At 48.2% G+C, this 22,215-nt stretch overlaps 1 protein-coding gene across 1 annotated transcript in view; it reads right to left on the bottom strand.

The window, feature by feature from the left end:
• FHAD1 (forkhead associated phosphopeptide binding domain 1) overlaps window positions 1–22,215 on the bottom strand; it is a 98,591-nt gene that overhangs the window by 21,881 nt on the left and 54,495 nt on the right. Inside the window, 8 exon segments of the mRNA XM_054691201.1 lie at window positions 468–693; window positions 1,672–1,845; window positions 3,720–3,827; window positions 6,526–6,608; window positions 9,747–9,876; window positions 10,118–10,225; window positions 13,635–13,787; window positions 14,692–14,762. Of these exon segments, the coding sequence (XP_054547176.1) occupies window positions 468–693; window positions 1,672–1,845; window positions 3,720–3,827; window positions 6,526–6,608; window positions 9,747–9,876; window positions 10,118–10,225; window positions 13,635–13,787; window positions 14,692–14,762 (1,053 nt within the window).

The following is a 22,215-nucleotide window of genomic DNA, read 5'->3' as shown; positions in this document are numbered from 1 at the left end:
AGGACACGTGTCACGACACCCTCACACACCCGCTTCTCTCCTTCCCCGCTGCTTGCAAACTCACCCTGTCTCTCCCTCTTTGGGGTCTATTTCTTAAGAAACAAGCCCTGGTTGGTTATGAAAGTGCATTAGATCAAGCCTCTGACTGCTGATGGCAGAGAACAGCCTGTGAAAGTCCGCCTGGGATGCTTTCCTCTGGGAAAGATGGTCCCGGCAGGCTGCCCTGACACCCTCACACCTGAGCCTGTTCATCTCACAGGCTTGCCACAAAGGTGCCCTAGTTCATTCTCGTTACTTCTGTCTGCCTGGGCCTCGAGGGCCCCCACTTTTGTCATGTAACAAGAAGAAAAGGGGCCTCCAGAGAAGGAACAGGCACAAGCTCTTCCTTCTCCATCAGTCCACGGAGGCCCCGGCATCAGCAGGACCTCCCCAAGCCCTGAGGCTTCCTCCCCACCTTGCAGACCTACCCGGGTCGTTGTCTTTCAACGTTGCAATCTCTCCTTCTATTTTTTTATGGTGTTCAGTCACTTTTTGGAGTCTTTCTTCCAGACTCACGATGGTCTGTGAGTGTTGCTTGATTTGTTCCTTGTACTGCCTGATTTCTTCTTCAAACTCATATTTCTGGGATTCTTGCTTTTCCTGGAAGGTCTTTACTGTCTGCTGTTGCAGATGCATCTGCTCCTCCATCATGACCTGGGAAAGCAGACACAGCTAGCGTGACCCTGGGAGCCAGACAGGATGACAATGACAATAGGCCCCTTTGGTACCCACAGGTGCTAAACTCAGTCCCACCCAGGGCCTTTGCACGTGCTGTTCCTGCTGCATGGTGCACTCTTCCCTAGCTGCTGGCAGGACTGACGCCTTCTCCTGTTTCAAGTCTCGACTTCGTGTTGCCTCCTCTGAGAGGCCCTCTCATCATATGCCTCCTTCTCCCTGGGTGCGCCCGGCCTGAAGCTTGCCTGTCTCCCTGGCTTCCCTTTCCTTGGCACCCATGTCCCGTCCCTCGGTCATCAGGCCCTTTCTCCATTTCTCTTGTAGCTCTTTATGGCAATGACTTCCTCCCCCACCCTGCCATCCTGAGTGTCCATGTCCTGATGATTCCAGACCACAGCACCACAACCACCGGCCACGCCTGAGCCTGTCTCTCCAACTCCAGTCCCTCTCCAACTCACTTGTGTCCTTGTACCATATGGAGATGGGTCTCACTACCCCCTCGCCCACAGACCCGACGCTGGAAGGTCTGAATGCATGAGCCAGGCAGTCAGGGTCCTGACTGTGGGCCTCAAATGCTGAGCTGAAACTGAAACATCTTAATGTCTGCAGCGTGGTCACCACTCACTGAATTCTGGGGCTTTTCAGCCCTTCGGCTGATCCCGTGAGGACCCCGTGTTGCAATGTGCCGGAAAGAGCCATCTCAGCCTTTGCTTACCTTTCTCAGTCATGTTTCTCAATGGGGGTGACCTGGCCCCCCAACCCCCCAACCTCCTCACCCAGGACATTTGGCAAAGTCTGAAGAGACCCTCGGGCTGCTGCGAAACATCCTTTACCCTGCAAGAAAGAGTTACCCCAACAGCGCTGAGGCCGAGAGACCGCCGAGAAACCACAGATTCTCATGCAACGGGATGGTGCATCCAGGGAAAAATGCGCCTTCTCTGCAAGGCACCAACTCACCATTTTTGTCTTGGCTGTCTCCAGCTCAGCCAGTGTCTCCTTCAACTTCAAGGCGAGGCCCTCTGCTTTGAGACTCTCCGACATCTTTGCTTTCTGAGTCTCTTCCAACATGGCCAGTGTATCCTTTAATTTATTGTTTAAAACATCTTCTTTTTGCTCTTTTGAATCTATTTCCTAGACAAACAGCAAAAGTCAGATTAACAATTCAGGAATAAATCTTTGCCCCAGCCTCCTCCGCCCCCTTTACAAAGAGGAGGGGAGGCCTCTTCTCTTTCTGTGGGTTCTTCTCAAGTATGAACTCTGGGATTTCTCTGGAAGGTTCCCATGATTCTAGAACTCTTTTTTCACATCCAGCTGCGACCTGTCTCCTTGTGATTCTGGTCTATGAGCTCAGTTCTGTCACCTGGAGCTCAGAGTGACTTTTATTTCTCTTTTATGAGACAGCCCTTTAAATATTTGAGGAGGGCTGTCATCTCTCTTTCTAAACCTATTTTCCAGGATAAATGTGCTAAGTTCCTTCCGCCCTTCGTCAGAGGACACGTGTCCGCTTCCTGCGTGTCTTCCACTCTGGGAGGGCTCCTGCCCCCTCCCCCGGTCCCAGGGAGGGGTCTCCAGTCCCCAAGTCCTTGAGTGTCTCACCCCGTCCCCTGGAACCCTTTCTTGTAGTCTTTGTCAAAATTCTGCTCTCGTCCCGAGACCTTCCTCAAATAATGTGGGTTGTGGGTGTCATGGCCAGCCCTGAGCTGGGGGCTTTATGAATTTCACTTATTTATTTAACCTTATATTTCAACAAATTTTTATGTTCATTTTTGGGGTTACATTTTTGCTCTTGCATGTGTGCACCTGTCCCACTCTATTTGATCTTATTTTTTAAAATTTTATATATTTTTTACATCATTTTTCATTTTTGTACAATGTATGCATTTTCATCTTGGTTATAGTCCCGTATTTGACCTTATTTTTAAGAACAGTTTTAGGGGCCTCCCCGGTGGCGCAGCGGTTGAGCGCCGGGTTGCGAAGCCGGTTTGATCCCCGGCTGCTCCCCGGCCACCGGAGGAGGGTCCCACATGGCGCGCAGGCCTCTCCTGCCGCCCGCTGCTCCCCTCAGCAGTGTACTTCGTCAGTCTGCCTGCTCGGCTCCCCGCTCTGGCTCTGGTGAATTCTCTCACCCTCCCGCGCTTCTGACTGTCCCCAGTGCATGTATAAATAAAAATAAATAAATCTTAAAAAAAAAAAAGAACAGTTTTAGGTTTACAGAAAAATCGAGAGGACGGCACAGATTTCCTACAAATCCCCCATATGTGCACGGCCCTCCCCGTTACTGTGAGGTACCTCTACCACCTGCCGTGGAGGAGGACCTGGCTTGTGCTGTGCTGGACCCCTGGGCCTTCTTATGTCTCCTTCTCTTCTAGAATTCTATTTTGTGGACGAGTCCAATCTTTCCATTGCTCTTCTGCTCCCCCAAGTAAGGCCACATGCAAATGTCTAAGCGTGGGTGGCTCTTTGACCTTGTGCTTGGTCTTCCCTGGTAAGTGGGGTGTCCCTGCAGCTCAGTCCCATTTCCTCTCATCTGCTCGATGCCACCAGCCTACCCTGAGGGTTGTCATAAGACCTTGCCCTCGGATGTCACCGCTGTGCCGAGGCTGTCAATGACAGTGTTGCTGGTTGCTTCGCAGGACCCTGAGGGACGGTCTCTAGAGCTTGTCTCTGGGCGAGCACAGAGAATGGGCCAGTTCCCACGAGCAGCGGGTCCATTTCTACTTAGCGAATCGCACAGCTTCCTGCTTTCCGTTCACTGTAGCTGCTGGAGAAAAACTGTGACCCATTCATTCATTGACTTCATGATACACATTTTATTTTTTGCATTACTCATTCCTGATCTCCCTGATGACTCAACTAATCTACTTGAAATTTTTAACCCCCTCCTTTCTCCCTACTCTTAATGGAAGTGTTTAATGGAAGTCTGCAGCCATGTGAGGAAGGCAGGCCTGGGGTCCCTGCTGGTGGCCCTGTGGGCTCCTCCGCGTGTTCCTCGCTGAGGCCTGTACCTCTTTCTGCTTGGTTAAGTGGTTCTCCAGATCCTGCACCCGCTTCCTTTCCTTCTCGATGGCCTCCTTCGCTTTGTGTTTCTCGTAGGCAATGCTGCTCTCGGAAATCTGGAAGTCAATGAAATGTGGTTGGAGGGTGTGTGCAGGAGGAAGGACGGAACACACCGCCGCAGGGGAGCAGGGCTGGGAAGGGGTGAGGTCAGTGAGTCAGGGCTGGGATCCAGAAGTCAAGGAGGCGGGTGCGGCAGGTGACACCCGGAAGTCACGACTGGGTTAGTCAGGGGCATAAAGAGAGCCATGCGTCATCATTCAGGGTTTCTGGGCTGGTGTTTGGGAAGTGACACGCTGGTGAGTGTGTCAGGGTGTTTGGCTCTGGGCCACTGACTCAGCTGGGCTGTTGGCACCAAGCAGGCCCCTTTGGGAAGCACTTGGCTTTTTGGGAGCCTCTGTGGGAGACAAGGCTGGGGGAGATGCCTCCTGTCCCGGCAAGCCCGATGTCTGTGGGTTCAAAGGACCCTGGCGGTCTCTCCCCAGCCTGCAAAGGTTTAGCCCAAAAAAGGGATGTCCAGGACATTTTGGAACCCATAATATAACACCCCAAAAGATTGGTGATGGGAAGGCGATCTGAGCCATCTGCAGCTACACAGCCTGGGAGGTGCACTGTGCGGGGTGTCGGTGGAGAACTCCCCGCAGCTGTTGTAGTTATGGCCCCCGTGATCACAAGGAGAATACTTTAAGAATATGCAAACATGCGTAGATAAAGACTGGGGAGCTATGTAGAGAGTCATTTATAGAGGTTATTTGGGAGAGGGAACTGGGGTTGTGGCCATTTATATTTATGATTTATTTACTTATTATTTATTATTTACCTTAGTTGTATTTATATCCAGCTTCTCACAGGTCTGCATCTTCTAAAGTTTCTTTAGGGAGCACATATTATTTGGCAGAGCGAGAAATTGCTGGAAATTGTTCTTGGGAATGCAGTGCTGGGGGTGTGGTGAGAGTGTGGTGCGTGACCCTGGGGAAAAGTCCATCTTCCCACTGCTTTAGCACAGCGTTGGGCCTCTGTCTTGTCCTGCTGTGCACTCAGCCTCCCTGGCCCCACTCTTGCCCCCTCCTCGGGTCTGACACCTCCCTGCCTGGGCTGGGCGTTTCCCCAAAGCCAAGTCTGTTTAGATGGCGCAGCCCCCACCCACCACCAACCGCCTTCCGCATCCCCCAAGGCGGGTCTCTTTCCCTCCTGTGTGCTGTGCCACTTGGCATGTCACAAATAAACTGTGCTCTGAACACAAGAGCACATCTGATCTGCCATCTCCCACGGTGTCTGCCCAGCGACCCCCGTTTTACACATGGGGGCACAGAAGCTGAAGAGGACAAGTCACAAGTCACGTCCACAGTCACGCCACCGAGTAGCAGAGCTGCAAGCTCGATGCCAGCCCCGGCCCTCACCACTCAGCTAGTGGCCTCCAGACCTCCTTCCCTGTCCTCTGATGCAAACCCAGGGCCATGCTTATGCATAGGTGGGCGCAGAGTTGGCCACACCACCCAGCAGGAGCCCGTGCCAGGCTGCCAGCCTGTCCCTTATGTGTAAGGGATGGTCCAGCTGCTGCCACAGCTTGGTGCCTACCCGAACAAGCCTGGCTCTGTGTGGGTGCTGCTCGCACTCTGACTCAGTGCCTGGGTGGACTTGGACCAGCTCCCTGCAGTCTTTACCTGACTGTTGTCCCAGGCGCCTGCCCTCGCCCCTGTGCACCATCCTCCCCAGCCCTGCCTGACTCTGACCTCATCCAGGCAGGTGGCCCACAATGAACCTGACTCCTCACAATAAACCTCTAGGGTGGTTCTGTCTCCACCCACATTATGGAGGAGGGCACAGAGAGGGCAGGGGCTCACCCAGCATCACACAGCATGTTGGAGACAGAGCTGGGATTAGAACTAGCACGTGTATTCTTAGTCCTCCGAGCTCTCCTGTCTTCCCTGCCTGTGGGCCACCCTCTTGCCCAGGGTGTGGCCTGGAGTTACTCTGTGCTTTTGTATTCGTGGTTGTCTGTCCCTCCACCCTAGAGTGGTTGTCATGGGTACACCGGTGCCACCCAACAGGACTGGGTACACTTCTGGTGCTCAGTAAATATTTGTGCCCGGATGAAGGAAACTGAATCAAAGCCTTCAGTGCCATTAGCTCAGGTTCTGAAGGTTCCAACTGGGCTGGCACATGTCTGTCTGTGTCTCTCCATCCCTGGAGCCCTGAGCAGGGCTCACCCAGTGCTTGGTTCCCTGGCTTCCAGGCACCCCAGAGCCCTGGTTTGCCTCCCAGGGAGTGACTTGAGCATCTGGGCCACCTGGCTAACACCCCTCCTTGGGCTGCCTGTCAATGACAGGAGGAGGCTGATGGCTGGGGAGCCGACCTAGATGCCACCAGGGCCCTCTCCTGGCGGGCACCTCTCTCCCCTAGGCAGTTAGCAGGGAAGGCTACGTAGAGGGTGCTCTTTGCACCAGGTACAGTTCCAATACTGTAGACACACACACACACACACACACATTTAGTCCCAGGAGTCAGGCTCAGTTACCCTCCCATTTTACAGATGGGCAAACTGAGGCACAGCAGGCTGCCTGCCTTGCCCCATGTCACACGGCTTGTGGGCTGTGCGAGGTGGTGTTGGCCCTCAACTGCAGGCGCTGCTCTGGCCTCTGCCTCTGCACCCCATGCTCTACATCAGGGCCTGAACACGTGGCCTTGTGTCTGCGGGGAGCTCCGTCCAGAGCCGTGCTAGTGCCACAGCCGCCCCATTCTCTCTGCCTCCCGTACCTCCTTATGCTGAGTTAAGTGGTTCTCCAGATCTTGAACTTTCCGTTTCTCCATCTCTAAGGCTCCTTCGCTTTTCTTTTCTCCTGGCCAGATTGTTCTCCAAAACCTGCAAACCAACAGCCAGTGTCTTTGGACGCCTGTCCGAGGGGAGGGGGAGCAGCAGAGCTGCAGACGAGGCCAGTCCCCTGGACAGTGAGCATGGCTAATCCCTGGGTGGCTGACCAGGGTGGGGGGCTGTGCCAGCACCCCGCATTCACAGCATCTCTGCCAGGGGATGCTGTGCATGGCCCATTTGCTAGATGAGACACTGAGGAGTGAAAGGTTGGTCGGGGCCGGGGCCATGCAGCATGGCCGAGGCAGAGCCAGGCCGGAGACGAGGCTCGGGGAAAGCTGCGGCCAGCAGCGGGAGCCCGACCTGTCCTGTTTGGAGCTCAAGCTCTTATCACCACGCCAGGCGGCCTCTCCGATAAGCAGAATCTCATTAAGAATGGACTCTCCCGTTATTGAGATAAATCGCTTAAAGAGAACCAGGTTTTGGGAGGAGGGCATCGTAGTGGATTCATGAACTGTGACCTTCCCATTTCTAGAAGGGTGGGGATTATCCTCAAGGGGGAAGATCTCACAGGTTGTGGGGAGGAAAGTGTGGTCAGTATCTGCTGCTCATCACCAAGAATTTTAGCCAAGAAGCTGCTATTACTATCTGCTAGTCAGTCAAATGGCTTTATGCTAATTGCCCTTGGATGTCAGTTACCACCAGCCCCTGCTTCTAGTCACCCGGGAAAGGGCTCCAGCTTCAGATGGGTCACCTTTTAAATGCCAGCCTGGCTATCAGAGAGCTGGAACTGGCTTCCAATATACCCAGTGTCTAGGGTCCTGCCCAAAGCATTTGACCCAACCTATGGCTGCAAAGCTACAGAGAAAGGCAGCGTAAGCCCCAGGCCACACTCCGCTGTCCCAGCGCCAGCCCTGCAGAGCAGAAGGCAGTAACCTTGGGGAGTGTCACCTCATTCTGAGCACTGAGGCAGGGTCTGGGGAAGCTGTGAAAGAGACTTCAAGCATTTTCCAGGGACTTCGGGTCGACTCCACTGCCTCTGCTCTTGTCTACACTCGGGGCTTTGACCTCTGCTTCTCTGTAGTCCTCTGACAGTCCATGACTGGTGGGCTGTCCAGCAGGACTCACTCATGTGGGCTGTCCCCCATTTACTCCCCCAAGTGCCCAGGCAGGTGATGGCAGTGGGTCCTTCTGGTGCCTCAAACCCTACATTATGATCAATGATGATCTTGCCCTTAAGATTCACTTGCTAGTGATAGAAGCTCTGATAAAACAAATCCATAACTGAGTTTGCACAAGCTCTGTGGGTGGGACAAGGAACCTGGGGAGGGGGGCTGTGCCAGAAGAGGGCTGGCGAGGCCTGGGGGGACCTAGCACAGCTCCTCCTTGCTGTTGGGCTGTCCCTGCCACACTTTCCTTAAATCTCTCTCGTGACGTGCCCCATGACCTCGAAAACTCTAAATTCAAGGGCCTCCCCCAGTCCTGTGCTGCTGACCTCTCAGTGGCCTTGGATCCCTTTGAGTCTTTTCGAGACCTTAATCTTCCTGATCCCCCCATCCCTTGCCCCAGAAAATAACTCAGCATTAAACTTCAGTGACACTGGTGATAGGGGCACAGCTGCGTAGGGGACCCCAAGTGAGCCCCCGCTCCTCACTGTGGATCAGGTCAAACAGCATGAGCTCTGTCCTGCAGTCTCCTTGTTTCTCCCTTGGGGTGGGTGGGCGAGGATGTAGGGTTCCACTCTGGGGAGTGAGGTTGGAGTAGGGTTGAGAGCAAACCAGTGCCCAGACAGAAGGGAGCTGGCAGTAGTGGCAGTGATCGCAACAGCTGCCACTCCCTGAGTGGTGGTCCTCGGTCACATGCTTCACTGGACATTATCTTTAATCCTCACTAGCTGCACCCTTTAAAGAAAGCAGGCATTGAGAGATCTGCTCCAGGCCATCAGTAGCCAGGGAGTGAAACCATGTCTCATCTGACAGCAAAGTCTGCCCTCTTCACTTCTCTGTGCTGCCTCTGGCTTGAAGAGCTAATGAAAGGATGATGTGAAAAAGACACAGGGAGCTGAGGATGCCCATGAGGTAAGTATGAGTCAATAATACAATAGAGCTTCCCCCAAAGCTTTTTTGAGCACATCAATAGAAGTATAAAGTCTTCAATGAGGGAGAGGAGAGTCTTGTCCTAGGCCACCAAGGTTGGAGAACGTGTTGGTCTGGGAACCTCGGTTTAGAAGAAAATCGGTGATGGATTGCAAGATCAGATGTGCATAGGGGCCAGACACCAAAAAGCAAGTGGTCTGCATTTAATGCAATAGGGAATGGTGGGGATTGTGGCAAATACTGCTGCTTGGCTCAACTCTAGTCCATTTTGGCCAAGTGGAAACAAGGGCCAGATTTTCCGACTTTTTAAGAGAGGGTGGAAATCTGGATTTTTAAATAAATTTTGTGAACTTTAAGTAAAACACTCTAAGGTCAAATATGACATGTCCACAAGCCCTTTTCAGCCAGTCAGCTGCTTGTCTATGACTTCTGGAGAGCAGAATAGGTCAGAGGAGTGGATGAAGGCCAGGCTGCAGTCCTGTGAGGCACATAAGGAGAAACAAGGGCATTGGAGTCTGGAGACGAACAGGGTCTCTATTTTCAAACACCCACTTCTTTGGAAGTGGGTAGGCCTTGGAGGACCCCAGGGGGAGGATTACTACCTTTCTGGGAGAAAAAGCTTGATTCAACTTAACTTAGAGGAAGGATTTTTTATCTGGACAAGACTCAACATTGGGAGGGACAACCCTGGCTGGAGAAATTTTTCAGTGGTGGAGCTGAAGGCTGGATGATTTTGGGATGATTTAATGGAAGATTCACAAAGCCCCAAAGGCCCAGGACTCCACAATTCCTGCATTTCTGTGCTTTGGGATGCAATCTTCATGCCAAAGAGATGGGGTGACAGTCCCAACTTGTCTTCAAGCCCTATCTACACCTGCATTTTATGCTCTCTGCAGTTTTTCCAAGTCTCAAGATCAACTCTTTGGTCTTTCCTTGAGTGCCCCAAGATTCTTCTCAAAATAGCTGAGCCAGCCCAAGGAGCAAGGCAAGCTCCCCCTTCTCAATCCCCCACCAGTGGAGGTTCTGAACTTACTTCCATGAGGCCCACAAGCCAGATTTGGGCTCGAGCCGACTCTATCTCCCCGAGCTGCATACCTCCTTCTGCTGGGTTAAAAGGTTCTCCAGCTCTTGGACTCTGGTCTGTTCTTCCGCTAATGCTTCTTTTGCTCTGCTTTTCTCTTGAGTAATGCTCTCCTCCAAAGCCTGGAAGCCAATGACCATTGTTTAATAGTTACCATGGCAGGAATGTGGACACTCAGCCAGCACTTTGTGACTTAGCTGTTCACAGCTCAGGACAATCCCATGGGGAGACTGGGCAGCTTAGCCCAGGAGCTGAGAGCATGCGCTCAGGAGCTGCAGGCCCAGACCAGAGTCCCGGGTCAACCCTTTCTAGCTGCGTGGACTTGATCTGGCCTCAGGCCAACTCTGTGTCTGAGCTACGTACCTTCTTCTGGCGGGCGAAGCAATTCTGCAGCTCCTGGACTCTCTTCCGTTCTTCCTCTAGTGCTTCTTGCACTTTGTTTCTCTCTTGAGTAATGCTTTCCTCCAAAGCCTGAAAGCCAATGACCATTGTTTAATAGAGTTACCATGGCAGGAGTGTGGACACTTGGCTAGCAATTCATGGCTCAGCTGTTCACAGCTCAGGACAACCCCGTGGGGAGACTGTGGGCAGCTTGGCCCAGCTGCTGAGAGCACAGGCCCAGACTAGAGTCTGGGTCAGTCCTTCCTAGGTCTATATCTTTGGGCAGGTGAGAAGGGTGGGTACCTCAGTTTCCTTCCCTGTGCAGTGGGAACATAAGAGTGCTTCCTGCATTTGGGTTGATGTGAAGAGCAGGTGGGATGATGAACATGACATGCTTGGCACACGATAACCCCTTGTGAATAAGAATCACTCATTTCTTCTGTCATCTCCACGTTGCAGGGGAAGAAGCAAGCTTAGAGAGATTGAGGACCACCCAATTTACTTGACTCTAGAGCCTTGTTGTAAACCAGGGGTTGGCAAACTATGGCCAAACCTGGCCCCCTGTCTGTTTATTGTTAATAAAGTTTTATTGGAACGCCTCCATGTTCATGTTTGTGTCTTGCCCGCGGCTGCCTTTATGCTATAGCAGCAGAGTTGAGTGGCCACAACAAAGACTGTCTGGCCTGCAGAAGTAAATATATGTAACAGGTTCTTGAATGATGTCATTTTGTTCAACTTCATTTCCTTAAACATTGATGGTAACAAATAAAGTCCATTCCTGGCGGGGGCTACTCTCTGTGCGGTTTGTGTGTCCCTCCCCCGCCCCAGCACCCTCTGTGGTCTGTGTGGGTTCTCTCCACAGATGTGCATGTAAAGTTCATGGGAATGTCTCAATTGTCCCAGTCAGTCTCTGTGTGTGTGTGTTCGTGTGTGTTTGTGTTCATGTATGGTGTGTGCGTGCGTGTGGGCAAGTGCCCTGAGAGGGAAGGGCATCCGGTCCAGGTGGGCGCCAGCTTGACCATGAGCTGTAGGGAGAGGCTCCTGCCACCCTTGACCCTGAACTGGAATAAATGGGTTGGAAAATGAACCAATGAAGGAATGAAAACATCATTGTTTAATGTTAGAAGTGTTTTGGGTCTTTATGCTGAAGTTTGGTGACGTTTCTGTGGTCAGAAGTCTGCCTTAGGAACCTAATTTTGTTTATCAATGAGTCTAAGATCAAATTGGTTTGTTCTATGTGCTTCTGCTTCAAGTGAGAGCTGCCAAGAACACACGGGTGATGTTAAGTGAGGATTTACAGTTTACTATTTTTAGTCTATGTGGGGGGAGCTTGCTGACCCCTGACGGAAACAGCGCGTGCACCGTTAGATCACTTATAATGTGGTTAACAGTTCTTTTTTTTTTAAAAGATGTTAGCTGGATAAAGGCACTGGAATTTCTTACCATTGAAAGAGTCCCCAAACAGGTAGGATTCATGAAAAAACTGAGTTAATGATTTTTTTAAAGAGATAATTTATTTTTTAGTAGAAAAACTGGGATGCAGGCCAGAGGTGTGGGGTGTGGGAGGGGTGAGAGGATTCACCAGAGACAGAGTGGGGAGCAGAACAGGCGGATCCACTGAAATACACTGCTGAGGGGAGTAGCAGGAGAGACAGTAGAGGTCTGCTGTGCCATGTGGGTAGCTCCCTGGCCAGGGATCAAACTCAGGCACAGCAGTGATAGCACTGAGACTTAACCCCTAGGCTACCAGGGAGGCCTGAGTTAATGATCTTTGACATGTGTACTTCTAGAAAGGAGTGGGTGACAGTGTCCTCTGCTATTGTAAAATTGGGCTTGGTGCCAAGATCTGGGCTGGTACTTCCAGATGAGTCTCAAGGGTCAAGCTGGTCAACAGTTGTGTCTGGGGAGTGGTGACCCTTCTTGGGAGCGGTAATGACCATCTGCAGGTCATTGTTGGGGAGAGTGATGCCGCCTCCCCCCTCTGCAAGGGGCAGTGTGCCCTAAGCTTTGCTCTGTTTCAGGGGGCTTTGAAACCAGTCCTTTGGAACGGTCCATAAGGGAGGCTGCTACAAGTGGGCATCGGGGAGGCTCAGGCTGGAGCCCAGAGCAATGTGGAACAGGAATGTACCATACACCCACCAGGGAGCACGTCAACCCCAAATTAAAATAAAAGACAACATTTGGAAAGGGAGATGTGAATCAGAGAGGTGTGAGGTAGGAGGTGGGGAGTTTGTGAAGATTTTGGAGATTTCTAGGTTTTTTGCTGGTTTTACCCTCTACAAATCCCAGGCACAAGCCACACCCTCACCCCATTAGATCAGAGCCTGAGGGGGGAGGGAAGGTGCAAGGCATTGTTTCTTTTGGTTTCTTAAATGCCAAAGTTCTGAACTGCTGACCTAGGACCCTGGTGATGAGGTGCCTTAAGTCATCACAGGTCCCTGAATGTCAAAAAAGACCCACTCTTGGACCATGATGAGAACTGGCTTATTAAATGCAGTTTCTCATCATTTTTCAGAGATTCTGGCTAAATGGGTCTAGGGTAGGGCCCTAGGATTGTATTTTATTTATTTATTTATTTATTTATTTATTTATACAAGCACTGGGTACAGTCAGAAGCGCAGGAGGGTGAGAGAATTCACCAGAGCCAGTGTGGGGAGCAGAGCAGGCAGACTGATGAAATACACTGTTGAGGGAGCAGGGGGCGCGGCGGGGGAGTTCTGCGCACCATGTGGGACCCTCACCGGCAGGTGGGGATCGAACCAGCGCTGCAGAGGCTGTGGGCAACTTCGCAGCCCTGCGCTCAACCGCTGCGCCACCAGGGGAGGCCCCCTAGGATTGTATTTTCAACAAGCATTCAGCTGGTTCCTATCAGGCAACTTTGGGAAAAGCTTCCTTTAAGATTTTGCTGCTGAAAATGTGGTCAGGCATCCCGCGCTGCCCGTCCCAGCTGGGAGCTTGTGGAAATGCAGAGCCTGGGTGTGCTGAGCAGAATCTGCATTTTAACCACATCCCAGGTAATTCTCGGGCACCTTTAAGTTAGAGAGCACCTGCAGTACAAACAGCCTCTAATTGCTTTGGTTTCTAGAAACGAAAGCAATTTTGGTTATTTGCTCCCCCCTGACATGTATGAAGAGAAAGCAAAGGACTGAAATACTGTGAGGTCGGTCTTACACATTCTTGGAGGCAGTTTGTCAGTTATACACTGGGACCTGCAGTAATGACTTGGATTTGGAGAATCAAATGCAACATATAAACAAAGAGGATAATCATTTCCAGAAATTCCAATAACCTGCCTTTGCAGGCTGATTCTGTTCTGAGCTTTAGAACTTAAGCTTCACGTTAATGTCTTTAATGTCATTCACATGTTTCATTAATTTGGTTCATGGCACCCAACAAGGGGCTGCTGAGATTTCGCCCTCTGAGTTCTGTCTTCAGTTTCCTGTGGGAAAGCCCATGTCAGCAGTTTCTAATTGTGAAGAAAATGGCAGGACCACCTTACCACCTTTTCTTCTATCAGCAGCTTGATTCTGGCTTTTAGCTTCTCCTCTTGCTGCAGCCTTTCCTGGTTCAGCTTCTCCTTCTCAGCCAGATGCTCCTGTAGCTTTTCTTGCAGCAAGATCTTCTGAGTCTCCTGAGAACTGCTGATCTTGATCTGAAGGGAGAGAAAAGAAAACTGAAGCTGAGGGGGGGAACAGGAATAACTAAAGAGTCATTTCCGTGTTTTTCTTTTCTTTTTTTTCTTTTTTAAAAAAGATTTATTTATTTATTTATTACATCTACACGTGTGCACAAGCCCATCTGAGAGGGGTGACCCAGCTGGCAGCTGATCCCAAGTGTGTGCGAGGTGAACAGTGATGGTGGAATGCCACTAACACCTTGTGGTTGTTTATCAGACAGCATTATGGCCATAGATCCCAGAAGGACAGAATCCCTAAGGGTCATTTTGCCTCTAACTTGTAGCCATTATGTAATTTTTGGTAATTTTGCCCCTGAACTGTGGCTAGCTGCACTTCTTCCACTGCAGTTAATGAATGCAGCTTTTTTTTTTTTTTAAGATTTATTTATTTATGCATACAAGAGCTGGAGTACAAGCCAGATGTGTGGGAGGGTAAAAGAATTCATCAGAGACAAAGCGGGGAACAGAACAGGCTGACCGATGAAATACACTGCTGAGGGGAGCAGCAGGTGAGACAGGAGAGGTCTGCTGTGCCATGTGGGTATCTTACTGGCTGGCCGGGCTCGAACCTGCACTGTAGAGGCTGTGGACAGCTTCACAGCACTGCGCTCAACTGCCTGCGCCACCAGGGAAGGCCCCTGAATGCAGCTTTTAAGATCTGATGGGACTTAGGTCTTTTAGATTTTGACTAGAGGAAAACAGCATCCTGTCTTTGCCCTTGCCCTCCGGGAAGACCCCACAGCCCTGTCTGAGTCTCTTCATGTGCAAATGGAGATATTGTTTCACCTTCGGGAGGATGTGCGCTAACAAGATCAAAGTGCACAATGCTATGCAAATGCCAAGGACGAGCTGAAATAAACTTTCGAAATGAAAAGAATACCTGAAGTTCCTGGGTGTGGCTCGTAATTTTCTTATAGTGTTCCAGAAGATATTTCAGATACGAGGAGAATCCTTAAAAAGACATGCAAGAAGAAGGTTAAGAATCAATTCAGGTCACCTGCTTTGCCTTTTGGGTAAGGTCTTTTGAAAAGTTGACAAAACTGGAGCCATTTTAAAATTGCGTGAGCCGTGGCAGAAACACCATTTGCTGTTCCCTTTAAGTTGAATCAACCTCTGGACTGGCCCAAACCACCATTCCAGGAAGCCAGCAGGAGCAGGCATATTTGGGTTTTTTTTTTTTTTTAAATATTAAATTTTTTTTATATTCCCCCATACAATTGCAAACGCCCCATTCTGACCCCAATCCTTCCCCTCCCGCCCCCCACCCCCAAAGTGTCTCTGGTTCATAGTTTTTTGTTGATTTTGATTTTCACTTTCTTATATTCATTTTCCTGGTCCCTTATTTAAGTTTTCTAGATTCCTGCTATGAGTGAGACCATCCGGTATTTTTCTTTTTCTTTTTGGCTTATTTCGCTGAGCATGATCCCTTCCAGTGCCATCCATGTTGCTGCAAATGGCATGTGTTTATCTTTTTTTGAATGCTGAGTAATATTCCATGGTATATATGTACCACATCTTCTTGATCCAGTCATCTATTTTGGGCATTTGGGTTGTTTCCAAAGCTTAGCTATTGTAAACAGTGCTGCTATAACATAGGAGTGCAGGTGCTCTTTGGAATTGATGTTTCTGTGTCCTTTGGGTAATACCTAGGAGTGGAATTGCTGGATCATATGGAAGCTCTATGTTTAGTAGGTCCAGAAATCTCCACACAGCTCTCCATAATGGTTGGACCAGTTTGCACTCCCACCAACAGTGCACAAGAGTTCCTTTTTCTCCACATCCTCGCCAACATTTGTTGTTGCTAGTTTTTTTAATATGTGCCATTCTCACTGGTGTGAGATGGTATCTCATGGTAGTTTTGATTTGCATTTCCCTGATTACAAGTGATGTTGAACATTTTTTCATATGTCTGTTGGCCATTTGCATTTCCTCTTCAGAGAAGTTTCTTTTTAGCTCTTCTGCCCATTTTTGACTGGATTATTTTCTTTGTTGTTGTTGAGTCTCATCAGCTCTTTGCAGATTTTTGTGATCAGTCCTTTATCATTAGTGTTGGGTGCAAAATGTTCTCCAGTTGGTGGGGTTTCTCTTTGTTTTTGTTATTGTCTCTTTTGCTGTGCAGAAGCTCTTTATTTGATGTAGTCCCAGCTGTTTATCTTCTCTTCACTATCACTGCTTTGGGTGATGTGTCTGTAAAGATGTCTTTGATGTGCAATCCCGTAGTGTTTTCGCCTATATTTCCCTTCTATGTATTTTATGGTTTCAGGTCTATGTCTAGTTCTTTAATCCATTTTGAGTTGATTTTTGTGTATGGTGTGAGGTAGTGGTCAAGCTTCATTCTTTTGCATGTAGCGACCCAGTTTTCCCAGCACCATTTATTGAACAAACTTTCTTTGCTCCAATGCATAGTCTTTGCTCCTTGGTCAAGATTAGTTGACCATAATCTGTGGTTTATTTCTGGATTTTCTATTCGATTCCATTGGTCTGTATGTCTGTTCTTGTTCCAATACCATGCAGTTTTGATGATTATGGCTTTGTAGTATAGTTTGAAGTCTGGGAGTGTGATGCCTCCATTTCCTTCTTTTTTTTTCAGTAGAGCTTTGGCTATTCGGGGTTTTTGGTGATTCCATATGAATTCATCAATAAGTGTTCTATTTCTTTGAAGAATGCCATTGAGATTTGATTGGAAATAGCATTGAATCTGTATATTGCTTTTGGTAGGATGGCCATTTTAATATGTTTATTCTTCAATCCATGAGCAGGGATGTCTTTCCATTTCTTTGTGTCTTCTTCTATTTCTTTAACAGTGTTTTATAGTTTTTCTTTGTTATAGGTCCCTTTACCTCTTTTGTTAGATTATTCCCAAATATTTGATTTTTTTGTTTCGATAATAAAAGGATGGTTTTTTTTATTTCTTCTCTTCAGATTTATTGTTTGTGTATAGGAAGGCTACTGACTTTTGCGTGTTGATTTTGTATCCTGCCACTTTACTGAATTGATTGATGAGTTGAATTAGTTTTTCTGTGGAGATTTTTGGGGTTCTCTTGTATATTATCATATCATCTGCAAATAGTGATAGTTTGACTTCTTCTTTTCCTATTTGGATTCCTTGATGTCTTTCTCTTGTCTTATTGCTCTGGCTAGGACTTCCAGTATTATATTGAAAAGCAGTGGTGAGAGTGGACATCCTTGTCTTGTTCCAGATCTTAATGGAATTGCTTTCAGCTTTCACCATTGAGAATGATACTGGCTGTTGGCTTGTCATAGAGATGGCCTTTATGATGTTGAGGTATGTTCCTTGTATCCCAAGAATTTCAAGGCTTTTATCATGAATGGGTGTTGCACTTTGTCGAAAGCTTCTCAGCATCTATTGATATTATCATATGGTTTTTTATTTCTTTTTGTTGATGTGTTGGATAACGTTGATTGATTTTCGGATGTTAAACCATCCTTGTGCCCTGGAATGAATCCAACTTGGTCGTGGTGAATTATCTTATGGATACATTGTTGGATTCTGATAGCTAAAATTTTATTGAGGATTTTTGCATCAGTGTTCATTAGGGAGATTGGCCTATAGTTTTCCTTTTTGTGTTGTCCTTATTCGGTTTTGGTATTAGTGTAATATTGGCTTCATAGAACGTGTTTGGTATTGTCCCTTCCTTCTCAATTTTTGGAAGAGTTTGTGAAGGATAGGCACTAATTCGTCTCTGAATGTTTGGTAGAATTCATTTGTAAATCCATCAGGTCCTGGGCTTTTGTTTTGGGGAGGTTTTTAATGACCATTTCAATTTCGCTGCTTGTAATTGTCTGTTTAGGTGTTCTATTTCTTCTTTATCTAGCTTTGGGTGATTGTAGAGTTGTAGGAATTTGTCCATCTCCTCTAGATTGTTGACTTGTTTCCATATAACTGTTTATAGTAGTTACTGATTATTCTTTTGATTTCTGCTGTGTCCGTTGTGATTTCTCCTCTTTCATTTATGATTCTGTGTATTTGTGCTTTCTCCCTTTTTTCCTTTTGAGAGCCTGGCTAGGGGTTTGTCTATTTTATTTATTTTTCAAAGAACCAGCTCTTGGTTTCATTGATCTTTTGGATTGTTTTTTTAGTTCAATTTCATTTATTTCTGCTTTGGTTTTTATTATTTCTTTTCTTCTACTGGTTCTGGGGTTTTTTTGTTGTTCTTTTTCTAGATCTTTGAGCTTCGAGATTAGGTTGTTTCTTTGAGTTCTTTCTTGTTTTTGATGTGAGCTTCTATTGGCTATATATTTTCCTCTTATTACTGCTTTTGCTGCATCCCATACATTTAGGATATTGGTGTCCTCCTTGTCATTCAATTCAAAGAATTTTTAATTTCTTCTTTGATCTCCTCGTTAGTCCAGTGGTCTTCCAGTAGTGTGGCTTTTAATCTCCATGAGGTAGGATAGTTCCTTGCCTTCTTTTTATGATTTATTTCTAGTTTGATGCCTTCGTGGTCAGAAAAGATGGTTGGTATGATTTCAATCTTAGTGTATCTGTTGATGTTTGTCTTGTGCCCCAGTATGTGATCGATCCGGGAGAATGATCCGTGTGCGCTTGAGAAAAATGTGTACTCCGTTTTTTTTTGGGTTTAAGTGTTCTATAGATGTCTGTTAAGCCCAAATGCTCTAGGTCCTTATTTAGAGCTTTAGTTTTCTTACTTATTTTTGTCTTGTTGATCTATCCATTGTTGATAGTGGTGTGTTGAAGCTCCCACTACAATGTGTTTCTCTGATGTCTGTTTTCAGAGAGGACAACAGTGTCTGATATATTTGGTGCTCTTTCGTTTGGTGAGTATATGTTAATGAGTGTTATTTCTTCTTTGAAGTATTGTCCCCTTAATCATAATGTAGTGACCATTGGGGTCTCTTTTTATTTTTTGAGTTTGAAGTCTGTTTTATTTCTGATATAAGTATAGCTGTTCCTGCTTCTCTTTTTGGCCCATTTGCTTGTAGGATTGTTTTCCATCCTTTGACTTTGAGCCTATTTTTATCTTTTGTAGCTAAATGTGTTTCCTGGAGACAGCAAAAGGTTGGTTTTGTTTCTTAATCCAGGCTGCAACTCTGTGTCTTTTATTGAAGAGTTTAGTCCATTTACATTTAGAGTTAATATTGATATGTTAGCATCTGTATTTGCCATTATGTTTGTCTTTCCTTTGATTTTATTTATTTATTCTTTTAATAACTTTTTTTTTTTTTTTGGTCTTCTTTCGTTGTTATTCGTCCCTCTGAGGTTCTGGCTTTAGGATTCCTTGTAGTTATTTTTGGAGTGGGGGTTTAGTCTTAATGAAATTCCGGAGTTTCTCTTTGTCTGGGAAGGTCCATATTCTTTCTTCATGGAGGAAAGAGAGCTTTGCGGGATAGAGTATTCTTGGTTGGCATCTGTTTTCTTGGAGTCTGTTGACTATGTCCCTCCACTCTCTCCTTGCCCGTAGTGTTTCTTCAGAGAAGTCTGATGTCAGCCTGATTGGTTTTCCTTTGAATGTTATCTGTTTCTTCCCTCTTGTCAGCTTCATTATTTTTTCCTTGTCCTGGATTCTTGGGAGCTTTACTATTATGTGCTTGCTGTGTTTTTCCTTTCGTCGTGGAAGTTTGGTGTTCTTCTTGCTTCTTGTATATCAATTTTCAGCTCCTTCTTCTCATTTGGGAAGTTCTCTTCAATTATATCCATGAATATTTTCTCTGTTCCTACATCTCTCTCCTCTCCTTCTGGAATTCCTATAACTCTTATATTTCCTTTCCTCATGGAGTCAGATAGTTCCGAAGTCTTTCTTCATTCTTTTTCCTTCGTACTTCTCTTTCCTTTCTGTTTTGGTTCTTTTTATTTCTGTGTCTCAAGATTACTTATTCGTTCTTCCATTTCATCTATTCTGCTTTCATTGCTTTTCCCAGAGTCTGTCTCTTATACACATCTAGTTCCTCCATTAATTCTTTGATCTCCTGCATTTCTCTTACTTCCCTCTTTAGGGACTCAATTTCCTTCTTCTGATCTATCACTTTTTTAATCATGGCAATTTTAAATTCTCTTTCTGGAAGGCTCAGAAGTTCTTCCAAGTTGCTGTCGTTGCAATCTGGGGAGTGGTTTTCTTTTTGTGGTGTGCTTCTTTCCTGAGGAGTTTTTAGGTTGCGTGTGGTTCTTCTACTCCCTACTGTCTGTTTTCTAATTTGTCGTATGCGTTGGGACACTGTGTTGCTCGGACTGGACTGACATCTTGGGTGAACTTCTCCGGTCCCCTCTGGCTCTTCCAGGAGCCATCTCTGTCTTCTGGGGAGCTTTCTGCTGGTTTAGGCAGTTTTTACTGAAGAAATGTCCCTGTTCTCAAATGGCGAAGCGGGATGCAGTCCCTGCGCCTCCGGTTTCAGGCACACTCTTCTGCGCACCCGGTCTGCCCCAGACGTGGTGCCTGCTCCCTCTGGGCTCAGACTGCTGGTCGGAAGGGGCCTGGCGTGGAATAACTTCCCGGCTGGCCACTGGGTCCTCCAGAAACCTTCTGCCCTTTTCAAGCAGTCTTAAGAAATGTCCTGTTTTATAGGGTGTTAGTGACTTTTTTTTTTCCTGGTCGCTAGGTGGCGCAGAGATCTCTCCTATTGTCCTTGGGGGGCTGTTTTTTCGCCTCCCCCCACCCCGTGGGACAGAGAACAGAGCGGGAATGGTAGGGTACACCTCAACAGCTTTGGGGTGCTGTGTCTGCCTTGTGCCCCACCGTCGTGGAGAAACCACGCCCCGAATTTTCGTGCCCGGGTCTCAGTTCAAAGCCCTCAGTTCCAGGACGCGGGCTGTAGCCCAGTTCAGTGGCGCGGGAATGGCGCCTTTTGCACAGCTCCCGTGCCTGGGCGCCTGGTTCCTGCTCACTCAGGGAGGGACCTTCACCTCAGTGAGGACCTCCGCGCATCTCCCCGCAAGCCTAGGTCGTCTCCCCGCAAGCCTAGGTCGCAGGCGCGGGGACCTGGGCAGCCGCGATCCAGGTCTGCACTTGCTTTTCAAGCTCCCCGAGGGCGCCGCTTTTCCCGCGCAGGCTTACCGGCAGCCCGGGCTGTGTGCGCGTCTCCGAGGTCTTTGTTCTTCTCTAATGGCGCCCGGAGCCGTTCGCTCACCGCCGCGGCGGATCCTGCAGGGTTCGCCTCAGCTCCCGTTCACGGGGTGTGGTGGCTGCAATAGTTCCTTTCCACTCACAGTCCCGCTTGCTGCGTCGTTTGTTCTTGTGGGCCGTTTTGGTTTGTTGTTTCCTCCTCTCTGCGGTTGGAGAGTGCCGCCTCTGTGGGCGGGGGAGGGGAGCAGGGTTCTGCGCTTCCCTCCCTTCTGGTCCTCTTTTATGGCCAGTTTCTTCTTCGGGCAGTTCGCTGGCGTCACCCGTTTATCTTCCGTGTCCCAGTTCTCACTGGGACCTGCCGCTTTTCCTCCCTATTCACTTTTTTTAATGGGAATCTTACTCGCAGCGTCTCCTCGCTGCCATGTTGCTCCGCCCCCCCATATTTGGTTTGAAAGGACTGATAAAAATGAAGTTTTACTTGCTTTCACTGGGGGACCCCACCACCTGATCATTTCACCTCTGAGTTTGATGGCAAAGGGGAAGAATAAGAGAAAAAATAGTGGGTGGATGCCAGAGAGGGAAGGATAAGGAGAGACATAGGAGGGAAGAGCTGTGTCTGGAAGGGGGATATGGCGGGGTGGGAGGAGAAAGATGGGTATAGAGAGGAAGGAAGAGGGTATCATGTGCGTAGCTGAGGCCTCCATCTTTGACAGCGCCACTCTGAGAATTTCCAGTGGGAAGAATGAGAATAATATTATAATAACAGCTATCAAGGATCAAGCACCTGTTGTGTGCAGACATCATGCCAGCAGTTTGACACCTGATATTTTCTAATGGCTATAAAAAACCCAGCAAGGAAATGTGTTTGCGCTGATAGTTGAGCTGAGAGGAGCTCAGCATGTAGGTGGTAGGATCGGCAGGCAGACCTAGCTCTGTCCTGGACCTGTTCTTTTACAGAGACCCTGGAGGCTTGAGCATGAAGGGCTGGATTGGCTAATGTGAATTGTGAGTTGGGAGAAGTGTGTGGCAAGGATATCAAGATGGCGGGGTGGGAGAGGCAAGACGGCATGGCTGATGTTGGCCTGCATTATAGGAGCCTGGTGGTGCAGGAATTGTGGTGATTAGACTGGGCTGGAAATCTCCTGGAAGAGTTCCGTAGGCAACACGTGCACGGTGGCGTTGGCCAGGAGAACACCGTGCTAGAAACCGATTTCACGTAATTCTGAGAACCTTCTGGTAGAGCTCTGTATGCAGGGCTACAGCTGAGACCTGTGGCCCGGGGCAAGTCTCCATCATGGTAGAATCCACAGAGGAATTAAAGGGAGGGGTGTCAAGGACGTGAATGGGAGGATGGGGGAACTTGG

Source organism: Talpa occidentalis, unplaced genomic scaffold (assembly GCF_014898055.3).
Source record: "Talpa occidentalis isolate TD23 unplaced genomic scaffold, MPIMG_talOcc4v2.1 talOcc4.9, whole genome shotgun sequence".
In the NCBI taxonomy this organism is placed as follows: domain Eukaryota; kingdom Metazoa; phylum Chordata; class Mammalia; order Eulipotyphla; family Talpidae; genus Talpa; species Talpa occidentalis.
The sequence above is the reverse complement of the archived record's forward strand: the minus strand, read 5'-3'. Positions and strand labels throughout refer to the sequence as shown.